General features: G+C 38.5%; 2 protein-coding genes across 6 annotated transcripts in view; one reads left to right on the top strand and one right to left on the bottom strand.

The window, feature by feature from the left end:
* B3GALNT2 (beta-1,3-N-acetylgalactosaminyltransferase 2) overlaps nucleotides 1-2848 on the top strand; it is a 29811-nt gene extending 26963 nt beyond the window's left edge. For all 5 annotated transcript variants that reach the window (XM_064445736.1, XM_064445737.1, XM_064445739.1 and 2 more), the window contains exon 12: nucleotides 200-2848. In XM_064445736.1, the coding sequence (XP_064301806.1) occupies nucleotides 200-334 (135 nt within the window). In that variant the 3' untranslated portion in view covers nucleotides 335-2848. The remainder of the gene's footprint in view (nucleotides 1-199) is intronic.
* Nucleotides 1319-17667, bottom strand: part of TBCE (tubulin folding cofactor E) — a 29348-nt gene continuing 12999 nt past the window's right edge. Inside the window, exons 4-16 of the mRNA XM_064445733.1 lie at nucleotides 17253-17341; nucleotides 16465-16564; nucleotides 13445-13547; nucleotides 8719-8795; nucleotides 8367-8462; nucleotides 6804-6868; nucleotides 6649-6713; nucleotides 6014-6166; nucleotides 5192-5345; nucleotides 4540-4608; nucleotides 3401-3460; nucleotides 1958-2049; nucleotides 1319-1708 (exon numbers count right to left, since the gene is read on the bottom strand). Coding sequence (XP_064301803.1) covers nucleotides 1616-1708; nucleotides 1958-2049; nucleotides 3401-3460; nucleotides 4540-4608; nucleotides 5192-5345; nucleotides 6014-6166; nucleotides 6649-6713; nucleotides 6804-6868; nucleotides 8367-8462; nucleotides 8719-8795; nucleotides 13445-13547; nucleotides 16465-16564; nucleotides 17253-17341 — 1216 coding nt within the window. The 3' untranslated portion in view covers nucleotides 1319-1615. The remainder of the gene's footprint in view (nucleotides 1709-1957; nucleotides 2050-3400; nucleotides 3461-4539; nucleotides 4609-5191; nucleotides 5346-6013; nucleotides 6167-6648; nucleotides 6714-6803; nucleotides 6869-8366; nucleotides 8463-8718; nucleotides 8796-13444; nucleotides 13548-16464; nucleotides 16565-17252; nucleotides 17342-17667) is intronic.

Raw genomic sequence — 17667 nt, 5'->3', positions numbered from 1 at the left:
AACCCCACAAACCAGTCTCCCCTCCCCAAGTTCCCTGAATAGGGCTAGCAGATCAGAGAGGGGCATATACCTCTAGCTGGTGACCTTTGTGTGCAGAGTTTGTGCTGGAGGCAACGAAAACCTGAATCTTGGAAGTAAAGATTGCTGAAGACTAAATTCTTTGTAAGAAAAAGTACTGAAATGGTTCTCTCTCTAACAGGATAGTCTCTGGTTGTGCGAGAAGACGTGCGAGAGTGGCATGCTCTCTTCCCCCCAGTATTCTCCACAGGAACTGAGAGAGCTCTGGAGATTAAAGGAACTGTGTGGAGATCCTTGCAGATGTGAGGAAAGATGACGAACTTGCCTTGGAAAACAGGGTTGCGTATGCTGATCATGGAAGAGTGTACATTTGGATTCATTCTTGGAACAATAAGGAATATTGAGGTATCTTTTAATGATGGGTTTCAACTAACTTATAACAATATTTGCACATCCCTTTTGATAACTACAAGTGTATTGATACTATTCATTTTCTATAGTATAGATGTTGATCTGACAAAAACCAAAATGTTTAAGACAAAAAAATTCTTTTTATATGAAGTCAAAGACCTACTTGTAATTAATAAATGCACATAAGAATGCCAACTAGCCTGTCTTTTGTAAATTAAAGTACTACTGATTTAACTCAGTATAGAGCTGTACCAGGATGCAGTGGGGAGCTGTGCTCAGCACCAGGGCATCTGGTAAGTCTTGCTGCAGCAGCCTCTGTGCTGTCCGAGGGGTTGCCCTCCTCTGTGCAGGGGCTGGGACAGCTCGGGGTTAGGATTTATCTGCAGTTTGTTCATACCATTGTCATTTTAGATTAAAAAAAAAAACCTCAAAGTTTGCTTATACCAAATCTTGAAGTACTGCAAATTTGGCCTGATTAGGAAGGATTTCTGATAGCTCAATATGTTATTAGATATGAATCTGAGGGTACACAAGTGAAAGTTAAAATAAGGTTGAGGAACAGCGCACTAAAGAATGTCAAACAAATAGCAATCCCTTGCAGTATGCTGAGGACTTATTTATACGGTGGTAAGTTAACACTGTAGGGTAGAATAAAGGTCCGTCAGATTTTGACCTTAACTAGTCTAAGGCTGTGTAGCTACTTCTACAGTTACTGCTGTTTCACTTTTGTTTGCTTTAAGGTCTTTGGACGTAGGTGAAAACAAAAGAGCAAGTAGCCTCTTTCAGTGCAACACTAGTTTTGTCCTATTATAAGCAAAGAGATCACAACTAAATCAAGTACTCAGTTCAGTACAACAAATTCTCACTGTGATGGGAAGGTGGTATAAAATCTTGGCAAAGGTTACCTTGAGTTTTATTTAATGGAAGCATTCAGCACTATTTGGTGTCTCTCAAGTAAGACAATCCAGCCAAAAGCCACACGCTTTCACGGAGACTGACGGTTCAGTTCAGGAGCTGAAAGTCCTATTGCGTAGGCTCTGCATAGCCCTCTGGTGCCACGTATGAAATTCATGTTCTCCTGCATGTGTGTTCAGGCACAGGCTGTCCGTGCTGTCTGCGGGCAGTCCGTAACTCTTCTGCTGCTCCAGCGCTGGCTTTTCCTTTGGTCTATCAAGAGAGTCCCTTCTTACCACCGTACTAAGACACAGTCTCCACTTTCTATTGAGTAAAACTGCAAAGGCTTTAGGTCATTGTCTAGTTCAACTTCTTTTCCTTCCAGCTAGAGTGAGAAAGGAAAAAACCCAATCAGACTTAAACTGAAATCTGTTCATGTAAACCAAATACAGATCAGGCAGTTGCAGTCAGGGAGCATCTGCCATATTACAGGAATGAAATTAGGTCCTAAATTACAGCATGAAGACTGCCCTCCTTAAGTGAAAGCAATTTCATTAGGTAGTAGTTTAGAACATGCTATTGACCTTTAGCAGCATGCAGTATTTTATTGTCGAATTACCCATTTTTAACTCACTTTAGAACTTTCGTAGGACAGTTTCAGTTCTGAACCAGGAATTTTAAGTAGGCGATACAGCAATCCTTTGACCCTCTGAATAGTCATAGAGTCTGTCAAGGGGAAAGAAAGAAAAGTTGTTAGGAAAATGCTGCTACCACTGAGCTGTAGCAAAGTACTACTGTTTCAACTATACTTGCTTATAGCAACAGCAGAAGGCTGTACTGCTGCTTCACTTCTAACACTGCAATAACGTCTTTTGTACCTGAAACCGTAACTGCTAATATCAAATTGGAAATGGTTTAATCTGGTGGATAGGACAGGATACACTACTGCGGTTTAAGCGCATTGATCCCATATACCAAATTAAAGCATTACAGCTTCATCATTTACCTTTCTTGAGTTTGTGTTCACTACGTGCTAAACTAAGTGACCTTTGGGACACAAACCAGTCGGGTTCTGACTACTTGCATCTGGCGACTGTTCCTTGAAGTTTTCATTACCAGGAATTGGCTTTCCCGGCACAAATAAACGGATGTCACTGTGGAACTAGTGCCATTCTTAGAAATGGTATTACATTCATTAGTCCCAAGCAAATTGCCAGCAGAGTTGTAGAGTGGTTTATATTATGAAGTCAGTTACACAAAGGGGTATTTTTTTGTAATGGATCTTGAATGAGTAAGTGTCATTTGTTCCAGAGGCGATACCTGTGTTTGCAATAGATACACTCAATAGTTTGGTTGAACTTTGACTTCTTTTGAAGCTTTAAAGGCACAGCAATAGTGAGTTATTCCTGTAATACCACACATTGTACTTAGACAAATATTTTTCTATCAAACATTTTTGTAAAAGCTGTATCTAATAATTTTATGCAACTTGTGATAATAAATGTGATTTTTATTTTAGAATAAAGCTTGAGTAAGTCTCTTCTCTCAGACACCATTCTGACACATCCTCCTGAAACATCAGTTTCATTGAGAACAAAGTCTGTTCAGTCTAGTCTCACTGCAGGCACTAAAACTTCAAAAGACCATTTTGATACAGGTCAGAATTAGATTTCTGACTTAATCTATTAGGTATGAGACCTCAATATCTAGACCTGCAGACTACAGAGTTGGCTCTTACCACTTCACATTCTTGTTACTTGGTTAATACACCCACCAGATTTCACAGCAGTTAATTAGCCTTTGGGTGCCTCAGACACATGAACAATGAAACCAAGCAGCAGATCGCGTAAGACAAGCATCAACTTTCAATCTTCAAGCTAGACTGAAATTAAGTATGAAGGTCAGAAAAATAATGACTTTTTCAAACACTTTCCACCTTCGTAATTTCTTCATATGACGGAGTCCTCAGGGGAGAACCTCCAGGAGCTCACAAAGCCGGAGGCAGCTGCCATGCCTAATATAGTTATTTGAAAAGGAGCTACAATCAACTGCTTTAAGTCAAGCCAAGACTCCTTACCTGGTAGCTTTTTCTCTACAGGCTTCTGTTCAGGTTTCTCAGGACATTTAATTGTCAAAGCTTAAGAAAGAACGGTGAGGCATTAGTGAAAGAACATTAAGACCACGTGCTCCTGACAGAACAGGGCTTTCTAGGCTGTTTTTATTACAAATTGTTTCCCCTGCCTCAGCCTGATCTTTCAAAAAAAATTAGGATGTAGCCTGTCTCTGAGCAGCTAAGACAGCATTTAGTCATTCTCTGAAAAAATACAAGTAATTTCATTAAAATAATCAGGTTTTTATGCATTTTTATTAAATTAGGGAAAATATTTTTAAAGTAACTCCCTAATACTTCTGTGTTTTTTTGGTCAAAAGGAGTAGTTACCCAAAATGCTTATTTTCTATTTAACTTTTTAAAGTAACCTGCAGTAGAATGGAAACCGCTTACTCAGTTTAAAGCAGGTTTTTGACCCTCAATATCTCAAAAGCAGCGTACAAGCCCATTTTAAGGAAGTTATTAGCCTAATTCTTTTAAAGAGATTAGAAGACCCATCCTTAAAAAAGGTTTCTATTATGTCTTGCCAACTAGCTTTCTTGTTCTATTTAGTCTGCCACCTAAATGCATTAGAATAATGCCATAAAATACTGTTTTTCCCATGGAATAAAAAAGGTTCAGTTCTTCTATCAACTGGGAAACAGAGCTGAGTGAATTTAAGTCTGGGATGTAACCTAGTTTAAGTATGTTAGCAGTCCCAAATATCAAAGCTACCCATGTTTTCCTTGGCTGTCCTGAAGTTAAGAAGCTATAAAAACCAAATTATCATAAAACAGTGCAGCTGTTGAGGTTAAAATCTCAAATGTAATCTGTAGAGATGCCATTCATGCTGTCAGAATAGAGTATTTATTATCTCTATTCTCCATTAAGTCTTAATTAAGAAATCATTTGGCTTAGGGTGAGGGGAAAAGAGACAGAGGACACAGAAGCAGGTATCCAGTCAAATGTGTTGATACAGAGTTCAGGGAAGCAGAATTACAAGTTGGACCGCTGTGATGGCTCAAAGGCTTTTGAACCTTTTGGTCTCCATATACAGCCAAGAAACAATAAGCTCAAAATATTTTAAATGCAGAAGGAATAATTTTTGACCATTTCTGGCCTCTTACTCAGCAGCTGATTCTTCAGCGTCAAAGGCTGTCGTCCCTTCAGTTCTCCTTCTTCAGGTGCACCATATTCTGTGTGAAGGAAAGTGCACGTAGACATGAACCCTTCAAAGACTAAAACTCCGCCATGGAGCTACCAGCACCGTGGTGCTGGATCAGGCATGAGCCTGTTGGCTCAGACACAAGCCTGCTGTGTCTGAGGTTCCCTCAGCAGCTAGGATACAGAGCACAGAAAGCAGCAGGCTCCTGCAACGCTGAGCCACAGACACGCGCCTTGATCAATGCTAGCATATTTAGGAGGGTGCGCAGGCACATGGGATGGGGGAGCAGGTGACAGGCACATGGAGATGCTGCTTAACATTCCCACTTTAAAAAAAAGCCCCAGGTGGAGGCTACCGCTGCCTGCTCCCCAGCAGAGTTATGGGGCAGACGCTCACAGGTGTCAGCCCTGAGGCAGCAGTGCCTGGAAGGGGGCAGTACTATGCGGCTGCCCCACAGAAGCAAAAGCCATTTGCAGTCAGGCTGGCCAAGGGTGGGCTTTCCTAAGGCAGCAGAAGCACATGGAAAAAGCATCAAGGGGAAGGGTAACTGGCGAGAGACCGACCCAGCACTACCAGAAGTGAGGAAATGCCAAGTTTACTGTACTGGTACTTACTAAGACAAAGTGATGGGTATCTGGGATGGGCAGCAAGAAATTCTTCACTTGGCTTGTTTTTCTCTGGGTTCCAATTCCCGCCAGCTGCTAACCAGTCATTTCCAAATATTTTGCGATAATCAAGCTCTGCTCCTTTTCTTTCAGCAGGAAGGATCTGTACTGACACAGCAATGGCACATAATATAATTATACAACTTGCCAGAGAAGAAAATCTAATTAATGACGCTGACGCCTTGCTCCTACTTAGGTGTTCAGTATGTTTTAATGCTACCGGGAATCTCACAACCCCTATCTCCAAGTAGTGACTAAGCCATAAATGAGTACCTAAGCAAAGATGTCACTGTATTTGATGACGCAAGGATGTTTTTTTGTAGCTATGGAACAGATGCTGCTTCTGCTCTCTCTTATGATAAAAGATTTGCTGAAAGTTTGATTTGGTTTAGGTAATGCTATTTTCCTATTACAGAAGGCAAATACCTGTATTACTGTCACTGAAACAGATTCAACTATGCTGCTGTTTCTTTTTTTTTGTTGGCCAGAGTATGGTTTTTGCTAACAGTCCTGCATCTTCAAGGCGACTTGGGCACTTGAAATAAAAGTCCATTCATTCCTCCACCTTGTCCTAGCCCCCACTAGCATTAGCTGCATTCACAAACAGGCCGACTGTTCCATCACCCTGTTCACTACGTGATGGAATAGTCGGCACACTTTACTTTTCCTGCACCCAAACAAATGGTAATCTTAAAGGAAATGGAAAACAATTGCTCAGGCAACAATTTAATGTTTCCCCAGACTCATGCCATTTGTTGAAATATCATGTACCTCAGACTTGTTCAAAACCTCCAGTTGACTTATCTTGGCAATAATCAGCTGTCTCAGGGTCTCTGGGTTCTTCTCTGTGTCCATGAAAGGGTTATTGTGACACTGCAGTGACCGCAAACTTGGCAGTTTATCAAGCTCATTGATAGATGACCACTGAATGGAAGGGAACAGTCTTTTGAGGAATCGTAAAACATACTTCATTTCAGACCAATACACACCAACAGTGACTTCTCCTGTACAATGACCGTGACTGAAACTATTCTTTTTGTCAGCAGAACCAAGTACTTTTATCCTATTCGTTTAGCTAAGGAAAAAACTGCATTACATTAACTGAAATAAAAAACCCCACAAGCAACAAACAAATGAGGAACTACTCAGCTTTTTAGATCATTAGAATCCTGTGAGAAGAATTATGAGGTAGCAGAGGGATATGACTAGTTAACATAAACATATTTAACTGAGACATTAAGAAATGTGTTTAAATTTTTTAATTATGCCGCTGTGTTGATCAAAGGATTCAATAGTTACCTCAGGACCTTAGGCATACCAAGAAATTTTAAAAAAGCAAATTGCCAGTTACTCTTAACAAAGATACATGTATTTACAAAATGTGAAACTATCACAGTCTAACCTACCTGTGATATTTTGTTGTCATTTATTGCAAGGCGTTTTAGTGAAGGAAACATTTTAGTCTTGCATCCTAGGAAAAAGAGTAAATTTACAAAACAATAGTGAAAACTTTAAGTAAACAGAATTATAAAGCTATAAAGAAATTACTTCTTTTACGTACCAAATCCAGCATCAGGAAAGCTTATAGAAGATATTCCAGTGTTTCTAAGTATTAGCTGTTCTAATCTGAAATTTAATAGATACAGTGATTACTGTACACGGCACAGAAAGTTTTTGTAAAGAAATACTAGCTCATTTTTTAAAAAAATAAAGATCTAATAAACTTCTGACATGATGCAGAATCACTGACAAATGAACAGCAGCTTCACAGGGAGTACCCAGACTTCAGCAGAGCGTTAAGGGAATAAATTTTTCAGACAATAAGTGCACTAACTTCAAGCTTTCAAAATGGCACCTGCATTTAAATGATGTGATTTTCCAAACGATTTTTCTTTAAATAGCTTGTGGCTATTTAAAATCATGGCTGCTCTTTTGGTGTACAGTGCAAGATAATAATTCCACAAATGAGCAAAACTATTGCTAATTTGTCCCACAATTTTCCAGTCACCATAACTGAAGTGCTTAAGGAACACACACCTCCTTTCCCTGGATGGTAAGCCCAAAGCAAGGAATCACAGCTCAAGCCTGTAACTACCATAAAGACCCTGCTATTGAGAGTACAGTAAACCAGAAGAATCTGGATAAAGGGCAGTACCACAGACATTCTTTTGAGAGAGTGGAAATACATTTACCCAATGCAGTATGGGAACTCCACTGGTTGGGGTTATGGGGTTTTTTGTTTTTTAAATTTTTGTCATGGTTTTGTCGTGTCATTTTTTGTCATGTCGCAGCCGAGCGAGCGGCTGCGTGGTGGTTAGTTGCCGCCTGAGGCTGAACCACAACAATTTTGAAGCATGTCTCTTTCAAAGTCTTCAAGCTACCCCAAAGAAGCACTGAAATTTCCAAGAGACTGCCTGTGCGATGACATGCCACACACTTCTACCAGCAGAGTAACAACAGTAACCTTCCTTGTGGTTAATAATCAAGAGCGCGTAACAGAGACAGGGAAGAATTATCACCACACTTCTTTACCTCCCTCCAACCCCTCTTTGCTTTGCTTTCTTTACAAAGGACAAAGAAGAAGGCGCTCATGGCAAGCGCCCATCACCAGCAACCTTTAGCGTGTCAGCCTCAGGAGTGACACCTTCCAACAAGCCGCCCAACGGCTTTCTGCAGGCTCACGCGACCCTGAGATGGCTGTGCAGCTACTGAGGAACCTGCATTACGCTGTCATGGTCAGAAAACTGATCGTAAGAAAAGACTTCCATAGCTCCTTTGCTTTGCCACTCCACACAAACTCTACAATCCTGTCATCTCGGATAAACCCCTCTGCGTACTAATACATAAAGAACTTAGTAACATGATAAATCACTTTCATTTTGTAAGTATATAGTGAAAACCTAGTAACATACAGCTTAAGAGTGTGTTGCTATACAACAAAAATAAGATTATATTAAAATAGCTCAAATAATTCAGTTACGCTCCTTGAGAGGGCAAAACGCCCCTATTTCAAGATTCCATAAATCTTCCATGCAACATCAATACTGTCATATTCCAGTCAACAAAGACTACGGAGATGAATATCCAGGACAAAGCTTTTCCAGGAAGTTTGTTTAACAGCTACCTGGGAAGATGTGCTATTAGATGCAGCTGATTTCCATCCAGTAACTGGTTGTCTGAGAGGTCTAACGACTTCAGGGTCTGCAGGACATTATCAGGCCTGCCACATTGGAAAAAAACAAACACAAACGCGGAACATTTAGAGTTATTTGTTAATAAAAACACTAGTTTTCCAAGTATATAACTGCATGCAAATAATCATGTACGCTCATAAATTTTTTTAAGTACATCGCCGGAAGTTTGCATAATTTATTGTAAAATTATGTCATGATGATGTAAACATGACAGGAATGTAACTTTAGTTGCTGCATAACTTTGCAGTACATCAGTCACAAACGACTGAATACATCACTCACCTTTCCAAAACTGTAATATTATTAGAAGTGAGGTACAATTCTTCAAGTGCTGGCCATCCTGGAGCACAAAGAAGAGCCTAAGAGCAAAACTTCATTTAATATAACATAAGTTGGGAAAAATCATTCCAGAAATTACACTTTATGCATATTTCCTCAGAACAAATTCTGAAGAAGCCACAGCTCCCAAACCCAGCGAAACAAGAGTTAGGGAGTGCCTAGCCCCTCCTTTCTCCCAGCTGGCCCTCTCCTGTGTCTGGATCTACCAGCACAGATGACACAGGGGGTTCTGCACAGTCACAGGACTTACAGTTCCAGGCTCGAGGCTAGTAGCTGCCCTACCTCAGACTGCGTCACCCAGAAACTGAGTTTACTTTATTCAGCAGGGTTGGAGCGATCAGAGTTTCCCTATGATGAGATGAGGAAATGGCGGTATCTTCTGCACATCTCATCAGGTCTGACAGACTTTTTAAATGCCTTAATTTACGAGAGCTTGAAGGCTTCTGTGTCATGGGACTGTGCCAGCACATGAAACCACTGAAACCCAAGAACTGCATTAAGCCAGCACATATCCTGCCATTTTCAAGTACTTAGTTCAGAAAGACTACAAATCTAACAAAGATGCCCTTGTTTTAAATCTTATGTCCTGAAATTACATAAACATCATTTTACTTTATAAAGATGTATTTTTTCCAAACTTCTTCAGCAGATAACACAACTTTTAAAAACAAACACTTACAACAAAGCAACAGGAACTGCTGGCATAAACCCCAGGTTTGTATGCAATTGTGACGGCGTCAAAAAATTTGCAGTTTTAGCAAATGGAGTTCCATAAGCACTGGAACTGACTGGTTTTCTACAGATTTGTGCCCGCGAGTTGCAAATTACTTTTTTCACTGAGATTTTTCTTGTGTGTATTCTCCAGTCGAGTTCAGTGTGAGCTCAATCTGCTCACACTTCCTTGGTTAGGAAACTTAAAGGGGCTCTTTTCTCCATCTACATTCCAATTTTCTTGGAACTTGTAGGTAATAAATTATTTTTAAGACCCACCTCTTTTCAAAATGTGTTTGAAATTGGCTAGCAGATTCAACATATTTGAGGTGCAAGAACATAGACATACACACGCATGGCATAATCGCCTACAGCTTGCGTCTACAGGAGGATATGAAGGTTACAAAGCCGTGAAGTTCAGAGATCTGGACAATCAAACTCCATTTGTTATGTTAACAAATCAGCTAACTGATTTTCCTATAAATGTCTGCTATCCTAGACACCAAAAAGCCTCCTTTCATTAAATATTCTTAATGAATATTGAATATTAATTCTCTCTGTTACAGCTGTATGAAGTTATATAGCTGGATTTATATATAACTCTCATTATATATAAAATACGAAATATTAACAGTGAGATAGATCCCTTCAAGCAACAGCATATGACTGGGGGCGCAACTGCTTCACACCTAAAAATATGAAATATTATCCTGCTGCCATATCTGCAACACATGTAAACATATAAATACAGATATAACAACTTTTCCTCCTCCAGAGCAAGAACAGGAAACACCAATATTTTATCTTTTTAATTTGGATAGTGTTTCCCTATGTCCACCAGAAAGACCAAAACAGTTTCTTTACTGGTGACGGAAGCGTGACGGAAGCATGGAAAGAAACCTGCAGAGTTGAGAGAAATTAGATGCATGTTCACTACAGAGAACCTTTGGGGGATTCCCCCACAAACGCCCTGCATGGTGATGGATGGAATAGAAAAACTGCACAAAACTGAAGTATCAGAAGACTTTTCAATAGATGGACCAAACGAGTAGAAAATTGCCAAAACCAAATGACAGTCACAATTCTAAGAAACTCAAACTGCTGAATTTTTAACTATTGCTTAAAACATCTTCCATGCAGAAACAGAATTTCATAGATCTGACACCGAATTAACACTCGGGGAAGACCGGGGGCTTGTTGTGGATGGCTGGTGGGGAGGTTGGGACGAATAGCCAGTGGAGCAGCCACTGCTGATCAAAAAAGAAAAATGGAAACCCAAGACCTACTGCAAAAGAAAGACAAGAAACAATTGTCACCATTTAAGTCCATGATGATCCTATACTTTTAGTCTCTTTATCCCAGCAAGCAAGTAATATTAATGAGAAAGGTACAAAGAAGCTTGGCAAGGATCATGAAAGCTACGAAACAGAGAATAGCTGCTCTCAGTCACTTGCATACAAAATATTGGGAATTATTAAATGAAACGATCAGCAAGCTCAAAACCAAAAAAGGCTACTTCTTCATACAGCACATAATTGAACTGATATTAAAAGATGTGGACATCAAAATTTTCAAGTAGGCTCTTCATACAGTTAGATAAATCATGGAAAAAAAAAATCTACAAAGATTAGTTACATACAGATATATAGTTTCCAGCTCAGGAAGCCGCAGAATTCCAGATTACTTTATAAGAAGCTCTTACCCTATGCTTGCCCTTTGCCTAGAATTTTGCGTGGCTACCTGCTCCTTGCCACTGTGAGAAACATGAACCTGCACCTCTGCTCTAACCCAGATTTTTCTTGTCCGCTGTATAACAGTTTATTTTATAAATATAAGATCTTAGTTTGAAACCAGAATGACAAATATAACATTAGGACCTAAATGCTGAATAAGAAAAAAGGGTTTTGGAGCCATAAATATGAATTCATTACTCTCAAATGCACTAATGCAATTTCTAAGTCAATGGTTTCTAACTGTAAGATATTTTATGAGTCATCTTTCCCCCTTGAAAGTTACATGTTACATTTTGAACAATCAATTGACAATTATACAGTAATAAACTCTTTTACTTACATATTAGTAGAAATCTCAGATATATTGAGATGTATACATACAACACACTAATGAGAGACCTTTTTGGAAAACTGGTGCTCAAAGCATGTAAATGTGGAGTTATGCTTAATTGCGTAACAGTTAAGCATGTCCCTCTACTGTGAAAACTATTTCAAAACAGAGGAACAAATGAAAAAATCCCAAAAGTCGTCTCTTCTTTTTTAAAACTGTCCCCATGCCATACATTCTTACATACCGCAGTAAGTTACTTCGAAATGCTGTTCACCGTTAAACTGTTTTAATGAAGACATTTCTAGGATTTTCAGACTTTGCTTACATTCCCATTGACAATCACTGTATTTCTCTTTTGCCCGGATCATATTCATTATTATTTTCTGTTTAAAAGTTGACTTTTCAAAGTAACTCCCATTATAGCTTAAGCAGTAACATTTTCAAGTGGTTTGTTCACAGAGTACTAATGTCAGGTAGGTCCCTGTATTTTTTCCCTTTTGTTTGCCTGCCCTGGAACACCACTTTTAAGCATATGCCTATGTCTCCCCACTTATAAGAGAATGAATTGAACAAATTTTAATTTCATAAAAAAGATTTCTGAACCACAAATGTCTTTACCGCTTATGATGAACTGTCAGCTAGAGCAGAGTTTCAAAAACAAATGTAAAACCTATGTAATTTTAAACTGCTCTGATTAACCCAGGGCTTCTCCCTGAAACTTAGTTACCCCTGGAGAACTGTAACGTGCCCGAAGCAATGGCTCTGACCAGCCTTTTGGCCACTCTGCTATGGAGAGGAGCTGCTGGCAGCTGCCAACATTTTAAACACCGCAATGCACAGATTTACTCTGATGAGCACTAGACGACATTTAAAGCGTTTGTAGCCACTTCATTCTTCCATTCACTTCACTATTTGTATTGCTGCTGTTACGGAAGGACTGTCAACTGTCTTAGCATAAACCCCACTGATGGTTTAATGGCACAGTGAATGGACACTAAACAAAAATATAGCAATGATCCTCCTCTAGCCTTGCTGCAAGAGAAGAGAATGAAGATGTTCCTCTCTACTTAAAACCCCAGTTTTGGTAAGCGCTCTATAACTGCATAGTGGCTGGCAACAAAAATCTGAAAATTCAGGTAATTTCACTATGCAGTACATACATATATAATCTGCTCCCCTGAGAAATCCAAATAATGGGCTGGAATTTACAAGCTGTTGTAAGTAACGCGGCACTACTGAGATGTGCTTCTGAAACCCCATCTCTGAAAAACGGCCCACTTCTAACACACTTGACAACAGGACTTCATTCTTAATACGACATCATATTAGGGGAGAGTCATTTAAATGTTTGTGGGTTTCAGTCCCTGAAACAAGTCAGAGCTTTGTTCTTCCTGTGCTATATCTCCATTGCACATAACCAGGCATTTCAAGAATCGTCAGTATGTGCAAAGACATTAAGCCAACGTCCTGCTGATGCAAAGCAATGCCAAAACAGGTACTTCATGTCATAATGACATATGCTCTTTCCATTTTCATTCCTATTACATGCACAAAAATACAGATAAAACGTTAATAACTACAGGAAACAAAAAGTTTTCATTCGCACAAACCTTTGGCACATGCAGCTATATTATACTCCAAATGCTTTATCTTGCCTTACTGTACAACTGTAGATGAAGTTAAATGTTTCTTATTAGACTCCTGTGCCAATATAACTTCCTCCTTTATAAAGGAACTACGTCAGTTGCTATGTAACTAATAGCTACGCCACTGCACCTTGTCTCAGGGTGATTACATTACAGTAGAATAATACAATGCATAAATATTTATTGTGGTTTCTTTGCCTCAAAACCCTAAAATTTTAAGTAAAAACAAAACTAGGAATGGTTATTACCTCTGTCCAAGTTATCTCAGTTTGATTAAGTGCCAGAATCCTCAATTTTGGAAATACACTGGATACAGATGTTGATGTAGACGGAAATTTCATTTTGTTTTCACTGTGTAGAAATAAAACTTATTAGCATAAAGAACAATTGCATTGATTTAAGTCACTAACTTGGAATTACGCATTAAAGACATAAATAATTTACATAAAAAATTTTAAGAAGTCACTGCCAAGGTGTCACATATTTTAAAATATTATAAAATATCCTTCTAGTCATATTTAAATGTATTCTTTCCTAATTTACTTTCCTACTTCATTAATGCATATTTAGTGGCCTCCTTCCCACCTTTTCTTCCCCTAACTTTTGAATATGGAAAGAATGATTTTCATTAATATTACATGAAACTAAGTCAGATTTTGGGCTTAAACTCTTTAGTGTCAATTGAAAATAAAGAGCCTCCGTGACTATCCAGACCCCAGTAAAACAAAAGGACGTAAAATCCACTCTCAGCAGCAAAATATCTCTACAAAATAGTTAAAAGATTCTCAAATCTGCAGACCTCAAATTAGTTTTCATCACTCAACCCCAAACAGAAGTTTTTATTTCTTCCCTAAGGTCTGATCTATCTGCATATTAGGGTAAAAAACCCTCAGTGTAATTACACGTACATACTTACTGGTTAAATTTCCCCATTTAAACAAGCTCTTAGAGAGTTAGTGGATGGCTAATTGCTTTTCTTCTTCCTCCAACATTCCTTGCACAAAAAATTCAGTAACAGACTTACCTGCTAATGTCTTTCTTTTTTAAGGTAAGCAGAAGGTCAAAACAATAAAAACCAAATTCAGACTATTTCAGTTTGTAGTCATAAGTGTCAGATTCCAGCATCAATCCCATTTGCTTTCCAATTATATCACAAATAACTTCTGAAAACCCTTCAGTCTAGACTATCCTTCTCAACAATGAAAGACTGAAAAATTTTTTCTAGGTGAATTAAAATAAATTCTCGGTATTCTCATGCATGCTGATAATAATAAATCATGACAACATATGCTCTAGGCAGTTAGATTTACAAATAGCACCCAGGTTGCACACAGCTGTTCAGTGCTAAACATTGAAGAAAATGGAACACCTACAACTATTTAAAAACACATTTTTGTCACATTAACTGTAAGAACAAATAAAAAAAATGGTGTAAATTTTTTATTAAATTAACTTGGTATTTTATTAAAGTAACTTGGTATTTATTTCGATTTAGCTTGCATCACTTTCAATTGTTTTAGCTACGTTCTGTGTACTGTACAAAAAAGGCTTTGGAAGCTTCTAATCTCAACACAGATCCCAAGACTCTAAAAAAATAAATAAATCATATATTGGGTTTCTGCCTTCAGCCCTATTGCCCTGCTGCTGCCTTCAATGACAAGTACGACCTCCGAAACAGCTGAACAACTCTGCTGAAAGAGTCAGCATTCAAGGTGCCGATCTTGACAATGAAACAAGCTTCCTAAAGTTGCAGCTGTAACATTAACTTCTCAAAATTAAAGGTTTAGGCTACTACCTATTTACACCAAAAAATTATTCTGGCATGTGCCAGCTACACTGTATAGGTGTGTACTAGCATGTTCTTTATTTTGGAATTATTTTGTGATTTTTGTTCCGATGGAACTGCATCGAAACATCCTCCCTCCTTTTACAATGTCATCACTGTACAAGAGATTTTCCCCTAGGTCTGTCACCATGATCCACAGTTCTTTTCAGCACCATTTCAGGACAGGAATAGACTGGGTCTTGGGATCCTTAAGGTTTGGTTAAACCATATGGATACTTTAGTTTGGTGTCAAGGGACTGTTGGTAAAGCATCACTCTTAAACTAAAGTGGGGTCTTACATAAAGATTTGCCTAGACAATCAGAATATATCAGCAATAATAAAAAACAGAGATAAAGTCTTAAGACACTTGGAATGGCTTTAAAAGAAAATGAAAATATATTTAACTTTACAGTTTTTCTATGTAGAAAACATTTCTAACTTACGCAAAAAAACTCAAACAGGTTTGCAAACTCAGAAGGCAAACAGATAGCTACTGCTAAATCTAACTAAAAAATGCTAGTGGAGAGTTTCAAGTGATAAGGATGTGTTACTAGTGCTTTCACAGGGAGGCTGCAAACTCCTGCAGCAGTGTCACCTCAAGGACGTGGCTTCTTCTGAGGGGCCCGTCTGCCAGCAGAGTCCCACACCCCGCCAGTGCCATGCAGACCCTACGCACAAGTACCCAGCGTCTCACCTGCACCCAGCAGTTTGGCTACGTCTGCTGGGAAGGTGGTCTCCTTGCTGCGAACCAGAATCACTGCACAGGTGCAATGTGGATGCATACACACGTTAAGTCAGTTCTGCCTTGGGGCAAACTGAGCTTTAGAATCAGGAGAATTAATTGTCATAGAGGTCACAGCAGTGTGTAAGGGCATCTTACAATGCTGTCTATGCTCCCTGTCTCCTCATTTCTATAAAAGTAGAGTGAAGGTAAAAAAATTACTCGGAGTAACTGCTTAAAAGAGACTACAGCACACTACAAGGCTATTTTTAACCCAGTCTCCATAGCCAACAAGCCAATTTGCCTAAAAATGACAAAATCTGTTATGTAGAACACACTGACAAATGCCCAAATCCCTGTAAGTGTTCAATGGCTGAAATCGGTATTCTGTTTTTCAGACAACTGTGATTTTTCTATTTTTACAAAACTACAGTCGACATCCATCTGTCCTAAGCACTTCTCCAGAATTTAGTTTTACATAGGTGCTAAACTCCTAGGGTTCTAGTCTTTACTTGAAAAGGGATGTCTGAAAAATATAGCACACACACAAGTTGTTTAAGGACATGATTTAAAAAAAAAAAACATTTAAAAGCTTAGCTCCCGTTAAAATGAGTATTGAGGCATCCAGGTACCTTCAGAAAGCTGACCTCATATCTAAAAGAGCCTCTTCTTTTTTGTCCCCACCCCAAAGGAGCAGAAACCCAAATATGAGTATTTATACCTGATATTAAGTGTTTCCAGATTTTGAACTTGAGAAGCAATAGCTGTTACTGTCTCCCAAGATGATATCAGATTTTTTGATAGATTTATATGCCTGATATCTGAAATTTCACATTAGGAAAAAGAAACTTATCTCAAATCTGAACTTCCCTTTACAGAAATTAGCATTAGGGTTTGTTTCTGAATCAAATAAACAAAAATAGATTACACTTGTTTGGGGTAAGAGATACTACTGCTCAGTTACAGCAAATTTTATTTTCATTTATGGTATGGAAATGCCTTCTAGTTTTACAAAACAGCTTAACTTTACAAATCTTAAAGTGGATTAATTTCTGTATTGACAGGAACTCTTACCAGTCCTTACAAATGAACAAATAATACCTGCTTTGTATTTCTGTAACATTGCTGCAACACGCAGTATATTGAATACATTATTTATTATATATTGGAAACCTCGAGTGCCTACAGACCATATCAGTTGTATTTTTATGGGGTTGTCTATTCTAGAGTTAAATTAAAAAAAACCCCATTGCTGAAGCCTTCTGAAATCGCAGTCGCAGCAGCAACCTATGACAGTATCTCTATTTTTATCTACAATTTGCATTCCCTCTCAAAAACTGTAGGTGTCTACTTTTTAACTATGTAAACATTCCATTAAGCTTCTAAATATAAACTGCAGTTTTCAGCATTTTTTTAAATAAAAGGATACAAATATAATTAACTGAACACTTGGAATGCTAAAATATGTACTTTATTTGCGGTACCATGCAATAGACCAAAAAAGGATACTAGTACACGTTCTGCTGATTTCCTCTTTCTGACCAGCATGGCTCACTGCACACTCACGCACTGAGATATCTACCAGCTGGTTCAGTTGGCTAAATGAGAAAGAACATTCTGTTAAGTAATCTTCAAACAGAAATAGGTACATTATATAAAGACCTGGCTGTTACAACTAAATAATATCCTTTTCATACATACCATCTACTTTTGAATTAGCAACGTGCAGACTGCTACATTGCAGTGTCTTTCTCCCTCGAAAACAGACACATCTCTGCTATTTTTTGCCTTTACATTGCTACGGAACGATTTATTTTTGAGACCAAAATAGGTCTGGTTGAACCACAACCCCCACACCCCCAAAAAACCCCAACCAACCCACATCCAACTGAAAAAAAGAGTGATAAAAGAGACAAAATACAGC

The sequence above is a fragment of the Phalacrocorax carbo genome, chromosome 3, assembly GCF_963921805.1.
Source record: "Phalacrocorax carbo chromosome 3, bPhaCar2.1, whole genome shotgun sequence".
Classification (NCBI taxonomy): Eukaryota; Metazoa; Chordata; class Aves; order Suliformes; family Phalacrocoracidae; genus Phalacrocorax; species Phalacrocorax carbo.
Note: the sequence above shows the minus strand (reverse complement) of the source record. Positions and strands in the feature narration are given on the sequence as shown.